The sequence below is a fragment of the Meles meles genome, chromosome 2 (assembly GCF_922984935.1).
Source record: "Meles meles chromosome 2, mMelMel3.1 paternal haplotype, whole genome shotgun sequence".
NCBI classification, from domain to species: domain Eukaryota; kingdom Metazoa; phylum Chordata; class Mammalia; order Carnivora; family Mustelidae; genus Meles; species Meles meles.
In genome coordinates, this window is record NC_060067.1 from 23,620,303 (window position 1) to 23,642,218 (window position 21,916).

Here is a 21,916-nt window from a genome sequence, read left to right on the forward strand (position 1 = left end):
AAAGTCTTCACCCTTTAGAGAAAGTGATCTGATTGGAAGAATGATGAAATTCCCTAATGTCTTGAAGATAAAAATCTCTGAATTAGTCTGTAGGATTCAGAGATTAAAAACTAATATTTTTCTATGGCATTGAATCAAGGAACGCTAAAACTGGACACATAGATAGGTTGTCATAACTTAATATACAGTAGAATTAGTTAAATACACTGTACACTGGTAAGTGGTCTGTTGCAGAGTCTCTACCTCCTCACTTCCTTCCACTCAATACTTAGTTGTTTTAAAACAACAGTAACAGGATTCTGTTGGGGTTTTTTTTTTTCCTTTTTGATAAAGGAATTTATCTCTTACACATTATCTTCCTAAATCACGGAATCCAGAAGGTGAGATTGCTATCACTTTTGCATTGTATTTGGTTCTGTTTTTGTCTTAAGTATAATCTGATCTAAAAAAATTTAGTTTCAGGGATTATAGAGTACCTGAAAGTTATATCATGCATTTCATGTAAATACAACTAGAACACCAATTACTAGATAGTCAATCGCTGGATACTTAATTCAGATGGGTTCATTCAGAAGCACTTCTTTCTAGTAGTTCTGGCAATTTGGAGATTTATTCCATAGCTCTACTTTCTTTTGGGGAATTTTCGTTTAACATTTTCAGTGAGCTCTTTAGATACAAACTGTGTGTGTATGTGTGTTCACGACAGGTACATATAATTACCACATGCTTTTTCAGTCCTAAAAACTTTGATTCAGTGGTTTGCAGAATTCTGAACAAACCACACCTTTTTAGATCAGAAATCTTCACATTTCTACCACAGGCATGTCTTTTGAAGACTAGAATAACATGGACATAATTTTGAGATTTCCATAAAAGGAATTATTAAAATTTCATAGATTTATCCCATCAATCAGCTGATGAAAATGCCCATCCTGAAAATGAATTATCAGTTTCCTGGGTTAGGAATTGAATCCTACTTCTAAAAATTTGAGATTTACCTGATGAAATTGGATCATGTATGGGGTTTCCTGTCTGTAGAAACATTCTGTAGAATCTTTCCGTTCTGTTACACATTGAGGAAACCCATTTGCAGTGATCTCAGGAGTGGTTTTCTTAAGAGATACAGACACTGATCCTGTAAATAGAGAATATAATATTGTCAGTAGAAAGGTACTTGGGAGAAAGAAATGCACTCAGACAACTTATATAGAATTAGTTTGTTGGAGTATACAGGCATAGGTTGTCAGAGAACTTGCATTGAGTTGCAAAATTTAAGGCTGGGGATAACTTTATTTTGATTTTAATCTCTTAGTAAAAATGACCAAAATGTCCCATTTCTATAGTGTTTTACATACCCTTGGTTAGGGAAGTGACTTATGTTAAAACTCTCCTTGCTGATTGTTCCAGTCTTTGGCTTTGAAAGACTTTTTTTAATTCAATTACTTTTGTAATTTAATGATCTCAGTTTTAAATCATTAGTGTTTTAAATTGTTCCAGTTATAACTATTATTTACAACTTTGCTTTTTGCATCAGTTTGAAGCAGGACTTACCTATCTGCAAAAGAGTTTCAAAGTACTACTGCTTTGTCATTCTGGTCAATATTGGAAATAGTTCTTTAACATAAGACTTGAAATCTACTTTCAGGTTTCCAACATCAGTTTGATCTTGGGCAAGTCTCGTAACTTCTGAGTCTCTTTTGTCATATGTTGGGCTAGACTTATGTATTACAAGTTCAATGGGCAAAATCCAGGGGGTTGGGAATGATACTTTTGTGTGGTTAGCCCTTAGCAATTTTCCTTTTCACTAGCATATACACTATAGGGCATTAAGAGATGGCAAAGGTCAGGGCAGCTCATCTGACTTGTACTGTAGGTCCGAAAATGGAGAATAAAATTTTAGCTCACTTGTGATATAATAAGGGTCGTTGGGGATAGGGATGTTCCTGTTGTTACCTAATACTTCATTCAAAAAATATTTGTTTAGGGGGCACTTGGGTGGCTCAGTGTGTTAAAGTCTCAGCCTTCAGCTCCCATCATGACCCCAGGGTCCTGGGATCGAGCCCCACATCGGGCTCTCTGCTTAGCAGGGAGCCTGCTTCCCCGCCCTACCCCCCCAACCCCCACCTCTACCTGCCTCTCTGTCTACTTGTGATCTCTCTCTGTCAAATAAATAAATAAAATCTTTTAAAAAATATTTGTTTAGCTCCTGTTGTATATACATAAGGCACTGTGGTCAGTACTAGGGATACTCTTCTGCACAGAGCAGATACCTGGACCTCACAGAGGGGTGGCGTTAGCCAGCAGGCTCAAGAAAACAGACTTCTCTATGCCTCCATTTTCTTCTCTATAAATTGGGTGTAATGATAGCACCTACATCATAGAGTTGTGCTAGGAAGTAAACGCATTAGTATATGTAAAGTACTTAGAACTGTACCTGGATAGATGCTGACCCCATGACCCTCCACCCCACTCTTGGGTATATACTCCGCTGCAATGCATGCATATATTTACTAGCAGACATGCCCAAGAATTTTTATAGCATTATTTGTAATAGCCTCCATTTGGAAATAATGGAAATGTCCCAACAGTGGAATGGATAAAGAAGGCAGTGGGGGGTGTGTGTGTGTCTATTTTTTTTTTCATATAATGGAATATTCTACGCAATGAAAACGAGCAAGTGCCTACTACAAGTAAAATCATGGTTGAATCTCACAATGTTGAGTGAAAGAAGCTTGACAATAAGGAACACACACCAAAAAAGTAAGAACATCTTGTATGATTCCAAATTTATGGTGATAGAAGTCAGAATAATCATAACCTTTATAGAAGATGATTATGACTGGGAGGCCTGCAGGGTGCTGGTGTAATGTTTTATGTCTTGATTTGAGTGGTAGTCTCACGGGTGTGTTCACTTGTAAAAATTAAGCTCTTCAACTATTTATGTATACTCAAAATAATTTGATAGATCATAAATCATAAGATGCTTAAATTTAATTATCCTAAAGGTCCAGAGAGATGTAGTGATTTGCTCTGCGTTGAGTTATTGGGATCAGAGAGAGACTGGAACTCAGGTTTTCTGAGTTTCAGTTCACCGCTTTTTCTTCTGTATTTTTATTCTGTTTGCTCCACTGTTCGTATTGCCTTTTCTGATACCTGTAATGAGTCAGTTTCGAACTACAGCTCACATAATTAGGTTGACTTATTTGTAGGATTGCTAAAATGTTATACTCATTATTAACTACCTTTAGAGAAAACTAAAACTGAGAACTCACTACTTTGTGGGTTTTTTCCTTTTCCTTCCCAGTCTTTTTTTTTTTTTTTAAAGATTTTATTTATTTATTTGACAGAGAGATCACAAGCAGACAGAGAAGCAGGCAGAGAGAGAGAGAGAGGGAAGCAGGCTTGCTGCCGAGCAGAGAGCCCGATGAGGAACTCGATCCCAGGACCCTGAGATCATGACCTGAGCCGAAGGCAGTGGCTTAACCCACTGAGCCACCCAGGCGCCCCTCCTTCCCAGTCTTTTGATAGCAGCCACTGTAAATTTTAATTTAAAAACTCATGATGAATGGACAGTTGTGCAGAAATTTCTGACTCTGGGAAAGTTTCCATTTGCTCTGTTACTTTTAATGAGCTATGACAGAAATCATTGCTCAGCATTCTTCCTCTCACACAGCTTATAAACAATATATTTAGTCTAATTTGTCAAGGACAGGAATAAACATCTCTTATCAGGAAAAAAGCAACAAGTTTTTTTCAGTGCCCAAACTTGGCATTTCTCAGCTCTTACCATCTTCGTGTGCTTTTCTTTTGATGCTCAAAGTTCTTGGGTTTTTGGTATGACCTTCAAATAATTCTTAAAACAAAAGAATACAGGAAAAGAATCATTGTATGACTGATACCATTTAAAATATATTCATCTTCAAGCATTCAAGTAAACTAAAGTAAAAACATTAAAGTGGTTTGGGAGATAAAGAGGAATGAGTTTAAAAATTAAGAATGCTTTGGTACAAGGTTTGGAAAGATTGAAATTCTGAAATTAGGTATGTGCTTCAAAATAATTTTTTGGGTCATTTGAACATATAGTAGTGTAAGGATTTTATTTTTGAGGAATCTCTTGCACATTACAATGCAAACAAAAAAGTTAATAGAATTTTTATTTTAAAAACTCAATTTCAGGGGCGCCTGGGTGGCTCAGTGGATTAAGCCGCTGCCTTCGGCTCAGGTCATGATCTCAGGGTCCTGGGATCGAGCCCCGCATCGGGCTCTCTGCTCTGCAGGGAGACTGCTTCCTCCTCTCTCTCTGCCTGCCTCTCTGCCTACTTGTGATCTCTCTCTCTGTCAAATAAATAAATAAATCTTTAAAAAAAAAAACAAAAAAACTCAATTTCAAGGTTACCATGTTTCCATTTGGCAGTTCTGAGAGTTGGTCCTCTTAGGATGCAGTCAACTTCTTCATAAAATCTCATTTTTCTTTGAGGGTTGCCATTTTTCTTTTGTAAAACTCTGTATTCATATTTTAAATTTTTGTATTTGGTACGACATTGTTTCTAGTCTCTGTCTATTCCAAACTGCATTAGTCTTCTGGCAATTTCCTCAAATATTTCTTTGTTTCTTGTGGTCCTTTCAAGCATTTGCTTAATTTTTTCATCAGACCATATATGTATAAGCGCTCTGACCTCATTGTCACACCAGTGTTTTCCAGCCTCTGTGTCGCTCACTGTTACAATCTGTAAATGATTTTTAGCATCTTCTAAAAGAATATGATTACCTATAAATCAATGTGATTTACAATTATACAAACTTACAGATAAATCCTGTATTTGAATATCATTTACTTAAAACAACCTGGATTGACATAAAGCACTGATAATTATAAAAATTTCAATATGAGGTCAAAATTTCTACGTATGTTCATATTCAAATAAAATATTTAAAAAATTAAAGCAGACTTATCTCCAGTATTGGTGAGATAATTTAGCTGCTTTTCATCAATAGGTAATCTTCACTGGATATTTGCAAATGTGGAGAGTCTTGGTATAACTACTTAAACTGGTATATATTAGCCTAAATTATTATTTTTCTTTTTTAAGTAGGCTCCACGCCCAGTGTGGAGCCCTATGAAGGGTTTGAACTCAGCACCCTGAGATCAAGACCTGAGCTGAGATCAAGATTCCAATGCTCAACTGACTGAGCCACCCAGTTGCCCCTAAAAATTTTTTTTAAACAATTAGACCCTGTACCTGACACAGTGATACTTTGTGGTGCTATGGGGCCGCCCACCTCTTCTGAGGCTGTACTTATGGTATCTTCCTGTGTCAGAAAACAAAGAGAATAGCAGTTTAAATTTGCTGTTCACAGAACTCAAATTTACTTTTGCAAGTGAAGGTTGTACTGAAAAACTAGTAATGCTGGATTCCAGCACCAAAACTAGCCTAGGGGCACCTGAGTGGCACAGTCAGTTCAGTATTTGACTCTTGGTTTCAGCTTGGGTCTTGACCTCAGGGTGGTAAGATCAAATCCCACATGGGGCTCTGTGCTCAGTATGGAGTAGGCTTGAGACTTTCCTTCCCTTTCCCTCTGCCCTTCCTCCCCCTCTCTCAAGTAAATAAAAAATCTTTGGGAAAAAAAGAACCAAACTATAACTTCATAGCCAAGAACATTTGTCATCTCTAACCAAATTTTAAAATGCCTTTGTAGGATTTACCACCTTCAAAATCTTGGAAGTACTCTGTCTTAGAAGACCCAAAGCACATTCTCTATTTGGGAATATGAATATGATAGCACTTTTATTTTTTACTTTTTTTAAAAAAGATTTTATTTATTTAACAGAGAGAGAGATCACAAGTAGGCAGAGAGGCACGCAGAGAGAGAGACAGAAGCAGGCTCCCTGCCGAGCAGAGAGCCCGATGCAGGGCTCAATCCCAGGACCCTGAGACCGTGATGAGCTGAAGGCAGAGGCTTAACCCACTGAGCCACCCAGGTGCCCCTGATAGCACTTTTTAGACTCAATTTTGTAATGTCTTCATTGTTACATTTTAAAATTTGACAAAGAGCTCTTACATCTCTTTTTCATTTGATCCTCCTTGTAACTGAGAATGATCCTTATTTATACACATAAATAGGTAAAATACCTTAAGATTGAGTGGTCTTGGGGGCGCTTGAATGGCTTAGTCCTTAAGTGTCTGTGTTCGCCTCAGGTTGTGATCCCAGGGTCCTGGGGATCAAGCCCCACATTGGGCTCCCTACTGGGCAGAAAGCCTGGTTCCCTCTCTCCCACTCCTCTGCTTATATTTCCTCTCTTGCTGTCTCTTTCTCTGTGTCAAATAAATAAATAAAATCTTAAAAAAAAAAAAAGATTGAATGGTCTTAGCAGTTCTCATGTTGTGTTGTTAATAGCAGACAGGTAATAAACATTTTAAGAAACTGATAGTGCTTGGTGTGGTAGATATAACATGCATTTATCGTAGTGTAATATTGTGTGTATAGGATGTTTACAAGTGAGCTGTTTGTAGTTTGGGGAAAGCGCTTCCTCATGCATATGTTGGATTGCCGTGTTGAAGTATCACAATGCTATGATAGTATTCCTTCACTCCTACTGTACTTTGCTGTATACACTGGGACTTTTTTTTTTTTTTTTTTAAGATTTATTTATATAGGGGCGCCTGGGTGGCTCAGTGGGTTAAAGCCTCTGCCTTCGGCTCAGGTCATGATCCCAGGGTCCTGGGATCGAGCCCCGCATCAGGTTCTCTGCTCAGCAGGGAGCCTGCTTCCTTCTCTCTCTCTCTGCCTGCCTCTCTGCCTACTTGAAATCTCCGTCTGTCAAATAAATAAATAAAATCTTAAAAAAAAAAAAAGATTTATTTATATATTTGAGAGAGAGTTGGAGGGGCAGAGGGAGAGGGAGAAACTCAAGCAGACTCCACACCAAACATGGAGCTCTATGTGGAGCTTGATCTCACGACCCTGAGATCAGACCCAAGCTGAAACCAAGAGTCAGATACAACTGACTATGCCACCCAGGTGCCCTGGGACTTTTTTTTTTTTTTTTTTTCTTTTAAAGACGTTTCGTGTTACTTTTGTCTGTGAAGTTACATATAATGATTATTGTAAAACTAGGTAAAACTACACAGTGGTTATTATTAACAGACCAGTGAGGCAAAAGGTGAGGTTGTTAAGGAGCCCATATGCTTATGCAGCAATAGGTGTGTGGAGATTTACATTAGGATAGGACCAGATCTTATTTTAAGGACATGTTTGCACAGTGAGACTAGAATGAAGTTCAGCTTTTAGCAGTATCAATACATTAAATGAGAGGTTGTACTTTGGAGTCACATAAGGCTGCCTAATAAGTTACTTTTTTTAAAAGTTGATACTTTTATTGAGATAAACATGCAGATTTTAGAAATACTAGAGATCTGTTTCACACTTGGTCCAGTTTTCTCCAATGATAACATTTTATTAAAGTAATATTAAATCAAGGATATTGACATTGTTATAGTTCACTACTCTGATTCAGAGTTCCTGTTCTACTTGTGCTCACTGTGTGTATATGTGCGTATTATGTTCTACAATAATCTTATCACCTTGTAGACTCATGTCTCCACCATCAAAATCAAGATACTCCACAGTTCCAACACCATAAGGATCCCTCTCGTTGCCCTTTTATAACTAAACTTATCTCCTTCCATGCCCAAGCCCTTTCCCGACCCTCACCCCAGAGGAGAGCACAAGTTGAAGGTAAGCTTTGGCAAACCTTATTTCAGCAGAGTCTGAATTTATGACATTTTATCTAAGTGACTAAAACCATCACTTCTGGGCTCAAGCACATGCCCTACTTCTGGGAAATAGAAACATTTAGAGATTAGGTGTTTGGTGGAAATTTTGAGTAGTTAGTGCTAGAAAATAAGATGTCATGTTGGAGGGTGGCAATGTGGAAGTCTCTAAATTTAGCGTATTTTAAGGAAAGAGAAGCATTTAGTTTCTGTTACATTTATCCCAACTGGTATACTGCAGTTCATTTCTGACACTCAGTACCTGGAGTCTAGCATTAGACTCCGAAGCTTTAAGGGATCAATCTTCCATAACACTGCCCTTACTGCTCTCTGCTCAGCGGGGAGCCTGCTTCCTCCTCTCTCTCTGCCTGCCTCTCTGCCTGATTGTGATCTCTGTCTGTCAAATAAATAAATAAAATCTTAAAAATAAATAAATTTAAAAAACAAAACAAAAAAGCCACTGCCCTTACTTCAGATGTTAGCCCCCCTTCCAGCTGACTGACTACAACTTCGGAGGATGCTATGACCCCCTCAGGTTTGATCATTTGATAGAACAACTCATAGAATTTAGGAAAGCGCTATACTTTAAAAAATAGGGGCACTTGGGTGACTCAGTGGGTTAAGCTTCTGCCTTCGGCTCAGGTCATGATCTCAGGGTCCTGGGATCGAGCCCCACATCAGGCTCTCTGCTCAGTGGGGAGCCTGCTTCCCCTCTCTCTCTGCCTGCCTTTCTGTCTACTTGTGATCTCTCTCTGTCAAATAAATTTTTAAAATCTTTTTAAAAAAAAATAGGACTCAGAAACAACCAAATGAGGATCTACGGGGGTCAGGTCTGAGAGGGTCCTAGATACAAAACCTCCACGACACCTCCCTATGGCATAGGGCCTGTCATTCTTCCAGCACATCACTGTGTTCACTAACTAGGAAGGACTTCTGATCCAAAGTTTTTATTGACATGATTGATTATGGCACAATTAATTAAATCACTGGCCACACGACTGAATTCAGTCTCCAGACTTACTTTCTTGCTAGAGGTCAGGCTGGCCTAAAATTCTAGGCCTCTTAATCACAAGGTTATCTTTATGGTGACCAGTCCTATCTTGAAACTATCTAGAAACCCACTGTGGAAATTCCAAAGGTTTTTGAACCTTTATTCTTTACTTTTTTTATTTTAATTTTTTTTTTTTGAGATACTAGTTTTAAGCAATATCTGTACCCAATGTGAGGCTCAAACTTACAACCCTGAGATCAAGAGCCACATGCTCTACTGACTTAAGTCAGCCTAGCGGGTCTGTATTCTTTATTATGTCACAGTTTCTTAAAGAGTTTGTGAAAATATAAAAAGGAGTAATTAGAAAATTCATACCTTTATAATTATCAAGTTGCCTGTATTTAAATTTATCAGCTTACCTAAGTCTCAACTTTTTTTGTACATTTATAATTTTGGGGTTTTCCGAAATTTTAACAATCAAGTCTTTATTTGGATCTTCTATTGGACTAAAAATTTAAAGTTTCTTGGGGCACCTGGGTGGCTAAGTCATTAGTGTTTCCCTTCAGCTCAGGTCATGATCCCAGCGTCCTGGGATTGAGCCCTGCATCAGGCTCCCTGCTCATCAGGAAGCTTGCTTCTCCTTCTCCCACTCTCCCTGCTTGTGTTCCCTCTCTTGCTGTCTCTCTCTCTGTCAAATAAATAAATAAATAATTGGAAGGTTCTCAATATTATGGTTCATGTGATAAAAATGCATTAGTTTATAATGTATTGCTAAGATTACCCAAATTGTATTGAAAATGTACAAAAGTGTTTTAAATATTTCATTTTAAAGAAAATTATTTCCAATTTTTGGTCTATTATAAATAATAAATGAATTGGAGAAAACAAAAAAACTTGGCATAGCTTCTGACGTACTAACAATAGATAATTTAGTGCCCTCTGCTGGCCATCACATTGTTAATTTTTGTGAAATTGTGGGGATAGTGATCATTTTAATTTTGGAAATACATTTTACCACAGCCAAAAAGAAAATAGTTTTAAGATTATTTTTAAAAGAACAGTGTAGTCTTTCACTTGTGATTTTTTAGGCTGATAAGCGTAACCTCCAATAGGATGTGTATATGTCAGTCTGCACCCCTCACCCAAAATTGATCTAGTTTTGAATGCCTATACTAGAAAGTGGTGACTTGTGAGAATACAAAGATATTGAAGAATTCCACTTCATATATAAATAGCAACTGATACTAGAGATGAATTAAGTCAATTTTAGGTTTACTCAGAAGAGACAGGTAACTGACAAGACTGTCAAACACAGATTTCCTTGGTAGACGGTCCTTTTTCTGCTAACTTTCTGATTCCTTTTACCATCTCTTGCCTATGCCTCAGGCGGGAAGAAAATAAATTTATTTTAGATCCAAAGAAGTAGGTATTCAATTTTCATGGGCCATTTCTTTTTACTTATTGTAATAGGTAGGCATAGCCCAGGAGTTCTGTGATTCTTCCCAGTGATTAACTTCTTTCATATTGCATTACTCATGCATTTTTTTTTTTTAAAGATTTTATTTATTTGACCAGAGAGAAATCACAAGAGAGGCAGGCAGAGAGAGAGGAAGGGAAGCAGGCTCTCCGCTGAGCAGAGAGCCCAACGTGGGGCTCGATCCCAGGACCCTGAGATCATGACCTGAGCCGAAGGCAGCGGCTTAACCCACTGAGCCACCCAGGCGCCCCACTCATGCATTTTTTAAAGTGATCATTGGAATTGGATAATTTTTCTCCCCTAAATGGAATCAATTTGGATTTTATGTTTTACTTCTCTGCTGGCCTTACTCTCTAAATATGACAACCTAGCTATGGTTTCCAACCCTGGCTGTGCTTGACGATCTTCTATAAAAATATAGGTGCATGAACACATCCTATAACACCCTAGGCCAGAATCTCCACGAGTTCTAAATTGGGAACTAATTAGTTATCTAGAATCCAGGAATTCCACAGCTCTAGTTAGATATTTATTTGAAGTAAGAATCTTATAGCATATATTTAAGATGGTAAAAAAAATTACTTTTGGGAGATCAGTTTCATGACCAAGTGTCAGTGTTAACAATATGGGGCAATAGCAATTCAATATGAAGTCAAAATGAAGTAACTTCTACTTATTTTTACATGAATGTTCATCACTTTATTGTGTTGTTTTTATGTATATGTGTATGTATGTATGTACTTTTTTTTTTTTTTAATTTTATTTATTTATTTGACAGACAGAGATCACAAGTAGGCAGAGAGGCAGGCAGAGAGAGAGGAGGAAGCAGGCTCCCCACTGAGCAGAGAGCCCAATGCGGGACTTGATCCCAGGACTCTAGGACCGTGACCTGAGCGAGCTTACCCTGCTGCCTCGTGTTTTGTTTTTGAGTTGTTGTTTTTTTTTTTTTAAGATTTTATTTATTTATTTGACATAAAGAGACACAGTGAGAGATGGAACACAAGCTGGGGAGCACCTGAGGGAGAGGGAGAAGTGGGCTTCCCACCAAGCAGGGAGCCTAGTGTGGGGCTTGATCCCAATCATGACCTGAGCGGAAGGCAGACGCTTTACAACTGAGCTACCCAGGCACCCCTTCTAAACATATTCCAAATTAACATATGAACATACCAGACAATTTTTTAAAAATACTGTCAGTTTATATTTGACTTAATGTTTTACTTTCACATATAAAAAAATTATCTTGAGATACTGTACTTAAGTGAGTCCAGGGGACTAACAAGCTAAAATGTTCTGAATGCTAAAGTTCTTAATTTTTTCCGTGGAAATCTTTGTGTTATTAAACAGAGTCTGATTTTAGCTTTTTTACTTTTAGTGACAAGGGTCATTGCTGTGATGCCCTGAGAACCTTAGGAGCCCAGAGTTTTGCTCACCTTTGTTATCATACCCCTAGTCAGCTGCATGTTCCTATCGAATTAGTCTCCTTAATTTCTCCCTGTTTTCACCTTCACCATTCTAGCAGCTCCTTTTGCCCACTGAGCTTTTAATCTATTGCATCTGATAAGTCAGAGAAAGAAGTTTGCCAAGAGTGTGGGGAATTTGATTACCTGGTTTGTTAATCAGTATGATCCTTTCCAAGCCTATATGAAGCTTTGAACTAAAAGACTATGTATGAGGTGTGTGATGGCTTGTTAAGCTTTTGCTTGGGGCCTGGTGATCCCCCCCATTACTCATTTTGGCTTGTGTAAAAGGCAAACCATCATATATAGACCTTACTTACTTTCCTTCACCCCTTTAGTACCCTGTACCGTAGGACAGTATTTTTCAAACTTGAGCATGCCTGAGCTCCCAGATGATGGTGATGCTGCTACACTTTGAAAACCAGTTATAGGGAACATTACTAACAGTTTTCACCTTCCATTTCTGTTTTTTGTAAATATGAGTATTACTCTTCATATAATGTTATAAGCTTGTATGTATGTTCTTATGATATCTTAGTTATTATAGCATCTTATATATTACACATCAAATATAATTAAACCATAAAACCCGTCATTAGGTCCCCACGCTTATGACCTCTAAACCTAATTATCTCCCGAAGTCCCCAGTCCCCATCTCCAAATGCTCTTACGTATGTTGGTACGACTTTAGGGGTGACATAGTTCAGTCGATAGCAACATCATATAACATGTTATATATTTTTTCACACACAAAAACAAGAAATACTGTTTTACCTGTAGCAGGGCTTTGTTTTACATCTCCCTCTCTTAGGTCTTCTGACATATGACCAACAAAGTCATCTTCAGCTGCATCTCCAGCAATGACTGTGTGAATATAGTGGGATATATGGTGGTTTGGTTTTATTCACTTTCAGGAAGTGTTTTTAAACTCTAATATGTTATTTTTACTTTTAAAGTGAACCTGATGGGGGTGTCTGAGTGGCTCAGTCAGTGAAAAGTCTGCCTTCAGCTCAGGTCATGATCCCAGAGTCCTGGGATCAAGTCTGCCTCAGGCTCCCTGCTCAGTAGGGAGTCTGCGTGCTTCTCTGTTGCTTCTGTCCCTCCCCCACTAGTGTTTTTTCTCTCTCAAATAAATAAAATCTTTTTAAAAAACCGGATGCTAAATATTGTGGTTGTTTGCTTTTCTCTAGTTTACATTCCCCACCCATAAGCATCTTTAGTCTTAGGTCCCTATAGGTACCTGGTATTCTAAGTCTCTGATGAGGTCTTCTGACAAATGACTGATGGAATCACCATCAGCTGTATCTCTGGCAATTATTCTCTGAACATAATCATGCTGCGGCTGTTGGGCGACTTTATCACTAGTCATTTTAATTTTAACAGGACAGATGTGTGGTTCTCTAGCAGACCAGTTTCTTCTCCACCAGCGAAAGATTTCAGGACTTCTCGCCACCGTTTCTCAATCCTAACTCTCTGTCATTGCCTCTGTTTCCACTAGATAAGCATTCATACTTTGAGAATTAGGACTGCATTGTTTAAGGCAGTTATTAAATGATCTAGAAACTTTATGGTTGGTAGAGGTCTTTAAGAACATCTTGTCAACTCAAGAGGAGACACGTGGTTCAAGATTCCACAAAGATTGAGCTAGAACCTCAATTTCCTGACTCTTGGTCTAGAATTCATCTAGTCTATTTCATGCTGTTATATCTCTGTGTGTATTCTTTCTCAATCCTTTGGGTTAAACTCATTTTAAAGAACTTTATGTGTCCACTTCAAAGATGTTCTCATGGATTTTGTGGTTTTCTAAGTTCTTTAATGCTCTTTTTCTGTTAACTCAATTTTACAGCAGTTACTATGAAAACCCTGCCTTTTTTTTTAATTTTTTTTAATTTGGCAGACAGAAATCACAAGCAGGCGGGGGCGGGGGCAGGCTCCCCGCTGAGCAGAGAGCCCCGATGTACTGTACGGCTCAATCCCAAGACCCTGGGATCATGACCTGAGCCGAAGGCAGAGACTTTAACCCATTGAGCCACCCAGGCACCACTGAAAAATTTGCTTTAACTTCTGCCATTTAGAATGGCAGTTTTACCTTAGTAAAATTAGTCTATTTTTTTAAAGGTCTCATTTATTTATTTGACAAAGAAAGATCACAAGTAGACAGAGAGGCTGGCAGAGAGAGAGGGGAAGCAGGCTCCCCGCTGAGTAGAGAGTCCCCATGTAGGGCTTGATCCCAGAACCCTGAGATCATGACCTGAGCGGAAGGCAGAAGCTTAACCCACTGAGCCACCCAGGCCCCCCAAAATTGGTCTGTTTTTAAACTTGTGGAAATCAATTTTATTTCATCGATAACTTCATGCTACTTTCTGTGTTTTGGAGGAGATTGTATATACATTAAATCTGTGTCATGAAGTGTGTAAGCCTGATGATTCACAGACCTGTACCCCTGGGGCTAATAATACATTATATGTTAATAAAATAAAAAATTAAATTACAAAAATCTGTTTCATGATAAATTCAACCTTTAGCTTGTGAAACCTGTTTAACTTAGATTATATTCACGTTATTATGCTACTGAAATTTTCATATAATGTGACCTGATGTTTAGATGACTTTTCTTTGCCTTCCTACCTGTCCGATCCTCTTCTGTTTTTACATTGGCACATCCGGTGGCTTGTTTTTCATCTTGGAATTCCTGTTGTTGTGATTTTTCTGTTTTATTGTGTCCCAGAATAGCATCCAACTCAGTAAAAAATTTCATACTCTTAGTTATACCTTGGTCTTGAGCCATTCTTACAATCTTATATTCATGTTTTAAGTTTTTGTACTTTGTTCTGCACTGTTTCCAGTCTCTTTCTATTCCAAATTTCTGAAGCTTGGCAGCAATTTGTTCAAATATCCTTTTATTTCTCACTGTTCCTTCTAGTTGTTGTTGTATACTTACATCAGACCAGATGCCAATTAGAGCCCTGACTTCTGGCACAGTCCAGTGTTTTCCTCCTTCATTTGCTATAGTTGGAATAAAAGTTGAATTAATACAGGTTTCCATAAATGATGTAGAGTTACCTGTATCAGATGGGGAGGGAAAGAGATATGTACATAGGTTATATACATATGATAAATAATCAGATGTAACCTCAAAGAAATTTTCTCCTTAGGCAATCATAGCTTAGCTTTTTTCTGAAACTAATGGGGAGATGAAATACAGAACCTGAATCTTTCTTACCATGACAGTGACTGCCTTTTAAAAAGTTGTGTTTTTAATTGGTCACATTTTGATCATCTCTTTTTCCCTCCTGTCATTTCTTATTCTTCTATCCTGCTCCTTTGGTATGTGGTGTGTCTATCACTATATATTGAATGTTGAATATATAATTTTGTATTATTTACTTGCAGAAAACAATACATTTAGAAAATGGTTCGTTGAGGACAGCTCTTGTTTGTTTTTTGTTCTGTGATAGGATAGATGGGAGCAATTTATCTCCTCCTTTAATACAGTGATTAAAGGAGGATGGCTATATCCGTTGGTACATATCAGTATCTCCTGGGGAGCCTTTGTAAATGATTACTTTGCTGTTACTCCTACCCCTCTTCCCCATATTGTGATTCTAGTGTGCAGTCAGGGCTGAGAACCAAGACCATGCATGAATAAAGGGTTGGAAAAATCACATTATAACAACTGGTGCTTCTTAACTGCTTATGAAAGTAAAAGGTGTCCCATTGGCCAAAGACCAAATGTCATTTTAAGTATTAGATTTTTTTTTAAGGCAAGGTAGTGTGTCAGAAATTCCATAATGCCTTCGGCAGAATGTCCCCACTTAGAAATTCTACCATGGTACCTTCTTGTTATATCTCTTGCACAGTTTTGCAACTGTTTTGTTTTATGGTAATGACATTACTTGAGGTTATACTGGTTATTTAAACAACTACATCTGTGTTTTTCTCAGATTTCATGTTTATGTTTAATAAAAAGGTAGTTCAAACCTCAGCATCTATAATGTAAGTCATTAAAAACACTTTTTAGCATTTTCCTGAAGTATATAGGGAGCTGTTTCTATTTTGTGGTGTGTTTAATGTTTTTGTTTTGAAATGCTTTCCAGTATTTTCCCTTACTTGAATTAACAGCCTTCAGTAAGAATTTAGAAGCAGAATGGGGATTTATATTGACTTTAATTGGGTGAATAAAACTATCTTTGACCTCATTGATTTGATATTATTTACTTTCAGATGTGGAGTTCTGTTTGTCTTGGACCTCAGGAGTGCAAAAGTGACATGTTCATTAAATATTTAGGACCTACTATGTATAATTTTCACCATTATATTCTTTATTATGCTTAAAGAATAAAGGTTGTGTATTTGAAGGCTAACATTACTAGGCAACTTACATTTTGTTAAAGAAATTATTTTATAAATGTGACTATGGAATTTAAAAAATCACTTATTTTAGAAATGATTTTTTTTTTAAGTATACATAGAGGGAAACATAAGATAATCCTATAAATGTTTCTATCAGGAAAAGTCGTGAAGTTTCTCAGAAACCAATCTTACTTTCTGATTTGGAATTTGATCAGTTTCATTGTATTTTTAACCCACGATACTGTACCTAGTTCCATTGGTCTGATATGAGAAACCAAAAGTAAAGGATTTCCTGAGAGGTCTTCTTTATCTTCTAATGTAATTGACATGTTGCCTGGAAAGAGAATAGAATTCCTGTTAGAGTAAGTTCTAAGGAAGGTAAAAATTGAATTAATAATGGATGGGAATGCTAGTAGCTTGAGCTGAATTTGACCATATTCATGAAGGATTAAAGATTTGTAGTAGACACATTTTGTAATAAGTGGTATAATATGGTTTAAATACTTACCTATATAAAGAAAAATTTAATTTCTTCTATCCATTGGCATGGTTTATTTTGAACTTCCACTAGATTTGTTTGCTAATTTTATGTTTCTAGAGATGATTATGGTTTGTTTTCAAATTAAATTACATTTTTTAAAGTGAGATGTTTTCTTGGGGTGCCTGGATGGCCCAGTCAGTTAAGTATCTGACTCTTGATTTTGGCTCAGGTTTACAATGTCAGGGTGGTGAGATCCTCAAGTCCTGGGTCAGGCACTGTGCTGAGCGTGGAGCCTCAGCCGGATTAAAATTCTCTCTCTCTCTTCTCTCTCTGCCACCCCCCTCCTTATGCTTGTGCTCTTTCAGGGGAAAAAAAAATGAGGTGTTTTCTTTATTTTTGTAATTTAGGTACTTGAACGTAATAGGCACTTGGTAAATGATAGTAGCAATATAAAACAGAGGTCCTGTAATGAGATAATCAGAAAATCTTGTTTAATTGGCATATTTGGTCAAATAGCTAAAATTTATTGGTAAATACTAACTTTTCAGAAATTAATCTATGTTTAAATAGACCAAAGAATGTATCATTTAAAAGAACCATCCAACCTTGAAAAATGAAAATGATCCCCTCCTGATCTCCTGGTTTTATGGCTTGGATGTTTTCATAAAATGAGGCACAGACCACTTTTTTTTTTTTTTTTTAAATTTTATTTATTTGACGGAGAGAAATCACAACTAGGCAGAGAGGCAGGCAGAGAGAAAGGAGGAAGCAAGCTCCCCGCAGAGCAGAGAGCCCAATGTGGGGCTCGATCCCAGGACCCTGGGATCATGACCTGAGCCGAAGGCAGAGGCTTTAAACCCACTGAGCCACCCAGGCGCCCCCACAGACCACTTTTTAAAGTAATCAAATGAGGAAGGTAATTGTGAGGGAAAACTAAAATACATCATTCAAAGGAACCCAACATAGAATTTTGGATTCAGTTGGTACATGAAGATAAATCATAATTACAGTGAGGCTGAAGGTTGATCAGGAGGTAGTTAAGTACATTTGATTACCCTTTGTAACTTTCTGAATCAAAGATTTATTATTCATCTTACATCATTTCCTTATGTCTTTTCAGTTTTGTTTTACTGAGTAACAAATAGCATCCTATTTTACTTTATTATTAGGAGAACAAATATTAGGCATGATTTTAATGGCATGAACATTTAAAATCAGTTCATTATTTAGATGCATTCCATTAAAGAATAAAAAAAGGGGCACCTGGGTGGCTCAGTGGGTTAAGCCTCTGCCTTCAGCTCAGGTCATGATCTCAGGGTCCTGGAATCAAGTCCCGCATCGGGCTTTCTGCTCAGCAAGGAGCCTGCTTCTCTCTCTCTCTCTGCCTGCCTCTCTGCCTACTTATGATCACTCTCTCTCTGTCAAATAAATAAATAAAATCTTATTTTAAAAAAAAGAATAAAAAAAGGAATGTTTGTCATCTTGAAGATAATATTAGGGATTCCTATTTTAAAATAGAATAACAAATGAAAAATAAGGGAAGCACTGTTGTTTTCAAATGGCATACAGCTGGTGATACGAAAACTAAAAATCTATAGTTACAGAAGAATTCTCTTTAAGAGAAGTGTGGAAGATGATATACCTCGTTAATGTAACATGTGAGCTTTGTCATGAGAACAGTAAGGAAAGATAAGGGTTTGATGTTCTGATTTAGGGCCTAATTTTATGTTTGTTGAAAACAGCCTGGAGCTAAACATTTAGGCCAGAGTGCAAAAGAAAAGCTTTCTTCCCAACTTCTTCAGGAGTATTCTTTTCTTAGGTTAATCATTCCTAGCATCAATCCCCAAATTGTATGCAAGGGTCGCATGCTCTGGAGGTTTTAAATTGAAACTCTTAAGTCATTACTCCTGATGCATTTGTATCAAGTAAGAGGAGGGAAATAGAGTGGAAATTTGGTCACTGAAGGAATGTGATCTGGGAGCAACAGTAGGTCAAAGGTATTCTGAGATTGAGGATGATTATAATTTCCAGAACACGAAGTCTTTTAAGAGTTTGTATTTGAGTCCTTTGCCAAGGCTCAGTCAGGCTACCTGCTGCATAACAGAGGGAACCAGATCCTCTGTCCTTACCACTTGCATGAGGTTGATCCCAACAGTGGAAAAGGCACATTCATTTTCTTCCCTTCTTCAGTTTACCATACACCAATAAAAATTCTGCTGGTCCCGCCATAGAAAAACCAGAAGACATTATAAATGAATCAGACCTGGAGAAAGGGCTTTCTAAGCCTTAAAAAAAAGACTGTTTGCATTAGCAACTTTAATTAAAAACTTTTGAAAAAATCCAGCCAAAACTGTAAGGCCAAAGAGATCATGCAATTTCTAAGACCTCAGTTGACATGAACAGTTAATTTGTAAAAATAAACATATAGAGAACTGTTCCATATCACTAGCAATTAAATAAATGCAAAATAAGTTATTTATTGCATATACCATCATAGATAGTTATTTATTAGCATACTTCATTATTTGTTAAATTAGCAAAGTCTCTCCCCCACTTCGACCGCTACCTATGATCTGATATGACCATAGGATGGGTTCTCTATAAAAAGGGACAGTCTAAAAAAAAAAGGGACAGTCTAATTGTTATTAAAGTACAATTCTTTGAGAAAGCAGTTCTTTTTAAACACTATTTCAAAGTAATCATACTCTTCCTGACCAACAATTGAACTTCTGATAGTCTCTCTTAAAGTAATAATGTTAATTATGGACAAAAGGTATTGATTATAACGGGGGCAAATATAAACTCTGCTTTATGCACTCATATTATGGAACCATTAAGTAACATTTAATCCTGAATTATAATTAGTTCTGGGTATAATTTAAAGATTATTATTAAAGTAAATGAAATGCTAATGTGCTTGTAATTTTATAATTTAAAAAGTTTAAAGAACAAACCTTGGCATTGTGGATAAGTGGGAAGGGACTAGAAAGTAGAGAGACCAGTTAAGAAGTTAACTTAATATTCCATGTGATAGATGAAGTTCTGCATGGTGCTAACGAGAATGGAACAGAGAAAAAATTATGAAACATGTCAGTAGATTATTTTTTTTTAAGTACTTAGTGATTGACCAAAGGTCAAGGGCACCTCAAATGTTTCTATTTAAGTGATTGGACATACAGTAATATTAAGGTGGAAGCAATTTATAGGGGCATCAGTTCTGAATGAGGGAAGAGAGAGCGTAGTTTTAGGATTTGGGTTTTGAGATACCTTAAACATTCAAGGTTAAGTTTTAATTATGGGCCCTCTGCTTGTAAGCGAAAGTGGAGATTTTGGAGCCGTAGGGACACCTAAATGGGTTAGAAGGAGATCGTGTTTGGTGGAGATTAAACAAACACACACACACACACACACACACACACACACGTAAGAGAGAGGGTGGGCAAGGAGACACAGTGACACGAGAGAGGCAAAAAATTGCAGTCATTAGAACCCACATTTTTATTGCACCAGGACCAACCTCTGGTTAAAGTCAAAGCTTTTCAGAATCTGAGTGGTTTACTTATAATTAATCAATATTTATATAGCATTTAAATGCTATATTTATAAATATATATATATAAATATATATAGCATTTAAATGATGAAGAGTGCAGGATGATTAATTGAATGAAATAATGTTATTGCTGTTAAACTTGACAATGACTGTAAAGCTTTCTCAGAATATGGTATAGTACCAGAAACGTAAAGGGAATATGTTAAGTGGAGTGGATTTTTTACCAAATGATTTATTATTGAGCTTTAAACGCAAAGTTCAGATTAACCTAATTAACCAAATTAACCTAACTTCAGCTTCTGTCATTTTACCCTACCCCCTTTCTCAGCTGATATCTTTATTCTACTACTTCAACCATTTTCTTTTGGGTGTTACATTTATTCACCAGTGCCCTGCTTTCTGAAGTGTTACACATCACTGAATGTGCACGTAGCTCAGTGCTTTGCAGACAGTAGGTATTCGAGATTTTGAATTGAACAACTCTGCTCTTAAAAATAGCATCTGTAAAGGGGCGCCTGGGTGGCTCAGTGGGTTAAAGCCTCTGCCTTCGGCTCAGGTCATGATCCCAGGGTCCTGGGATCGAGCCCCACCCACATCAGGCTCTCTGCTCTTCGGGGAGCCTGCTTCCTCCTCTCTCTCTGCCTGCCCCTCTGCCTAGTTGTGATTTCTCTCTGTCAAATAAATAAAATATATTTTAAAAAATAGCATCTGTAAGACTTTGGCTATGCGAGGCATCTCATTACTGCCACTGATTTCCCCACTTTCCCTAGTCCTACGTTCAGCTTCCACAGACCGAGCAAATTCTACGTAATTATGATGGGGCTTAACACAGCAGGTCAAGAACCTTGTTTTAATAGCTAAATCATTTAATCGTAAATCATTTATCAAATCTGTTTTTGTTTCACTGATGGCTTAAATGGAACTATACTTCCAAACGAATAATGAAATTGTTTATTAGTTCCTAGTATTTTAGTGCTTTTATTGATAAATTTAGGAAAATGGGAATATAAATATAGAGCAGAAAGTTCTATCTTGTTTGGAGCTGTGGAGAAACAACAGCGGAGCATATATTAGATTTTTTTTTTCCTTTTGCCACGCTTAAAAAATTAAAACCTGAAATACTCTCAAAACCTAATCGATTTTCCAAAAAACATGTCAGGTATTGCTTAAGGAGAGTTGGCATTAGTGGTTAATGTTGTTAATTTTTTTAAGCACTTAATGTTTTAGTGTGTTTTTTAAGTATTTCACAGATTTAAAAAGGGAGGTATTTAATCTTTAAAATTTTTACCTTGTGCAAATAGCATAACAGGTCAGTTGTTTTTCTCAAATATGATATTCCAGGCTATGTTTATCATATGGACTCGGAAGTCCCTACTCTTACAGTTTGTTAGGTAAAAACAAAAGAATGCTACTTTTTCTTTTTACCTTCAGCGGTCCCTGGAGCTGCACTTTGGCTCAGCGTTGCCAGGCACCTGCCATTTGCATCTTCCTCTGTTAATTGTGTGGCAGGTTCATACTGCAGGATCGCATCCAGATCATGGAAGAACTTCATACTTTTAGAGCTGTCTCCAGAGTTATGGGCATATTTAACTGTTCTGTATTCATATTTGAGATTTTTGTACTTTGCCCGGCACTGTTTCCAATCTCTGTATACTCCTAGTGCTTGCAGCCTTTTAGCAATGTAAATAAATATTCCTTTATTTCTCAGGGTTCCACAAAGTTGTTTTCGTATATTTTTTTCTGCCCAGACACTTAACAAAGCTTTAACCTCTTCTTCAGTCCAGTGCTTTCCTGCTCCACTCTCCATGTTGAAAGTGACCTGGAAATGATTC

At 37.2% G+C, this 21,916-nt stretch overlaps 2 protein-coding genes across 2 annotated transcripts in view; one reads left to right on the forward strand and one right to left on the reverse strand.

Moving 5' to 3' along the window:
• Nucleotides 1-21,891, reverse strand: part of PAICS (phosphoribosylaminoimidazole carboxylase and phosphoribosylaminoimidazolesuccinocarboxamide synthase) — a 46,957-nt gene extending 25,066 nt beyond the window's left edge. The window contains exons 1-6 of the mRNA XM_045996886.1: nt 21,510-21,891; nt 16,298-16,384; nt 14,326-14,760; nt 12,472-12,561; nt 3,788-3,853; nt 999-1,135 (exon numbers count right to left, since the gene is read on the reverse strand). Of these exons, the coding sequence (XP_045852842.1) occupies nt 999-1,135; nt 3,788-3,853; nt 12,472-12,561; nt 14,326-14,760; nt 16,298-16,384; nt 21,510-21,891 (1,197 nt within the window). The remainder of the gene's footprint in view (nt 1-998; nt 1,136-3,787; nt 3,854-12,471; nt 12,562-14,325; nt 14,761-16,297; nt 16,385-21,509) is intronic.
• Nucleotides 1-21,916, forward strand: part of PPAT (phosphoribosyl pyrophosphate amidotransferase) — a 37,536-nt gene that overhangs the window by 2,052 nt on the left and 13,568 nt on the right. The window lies entirely within an intron of this gene.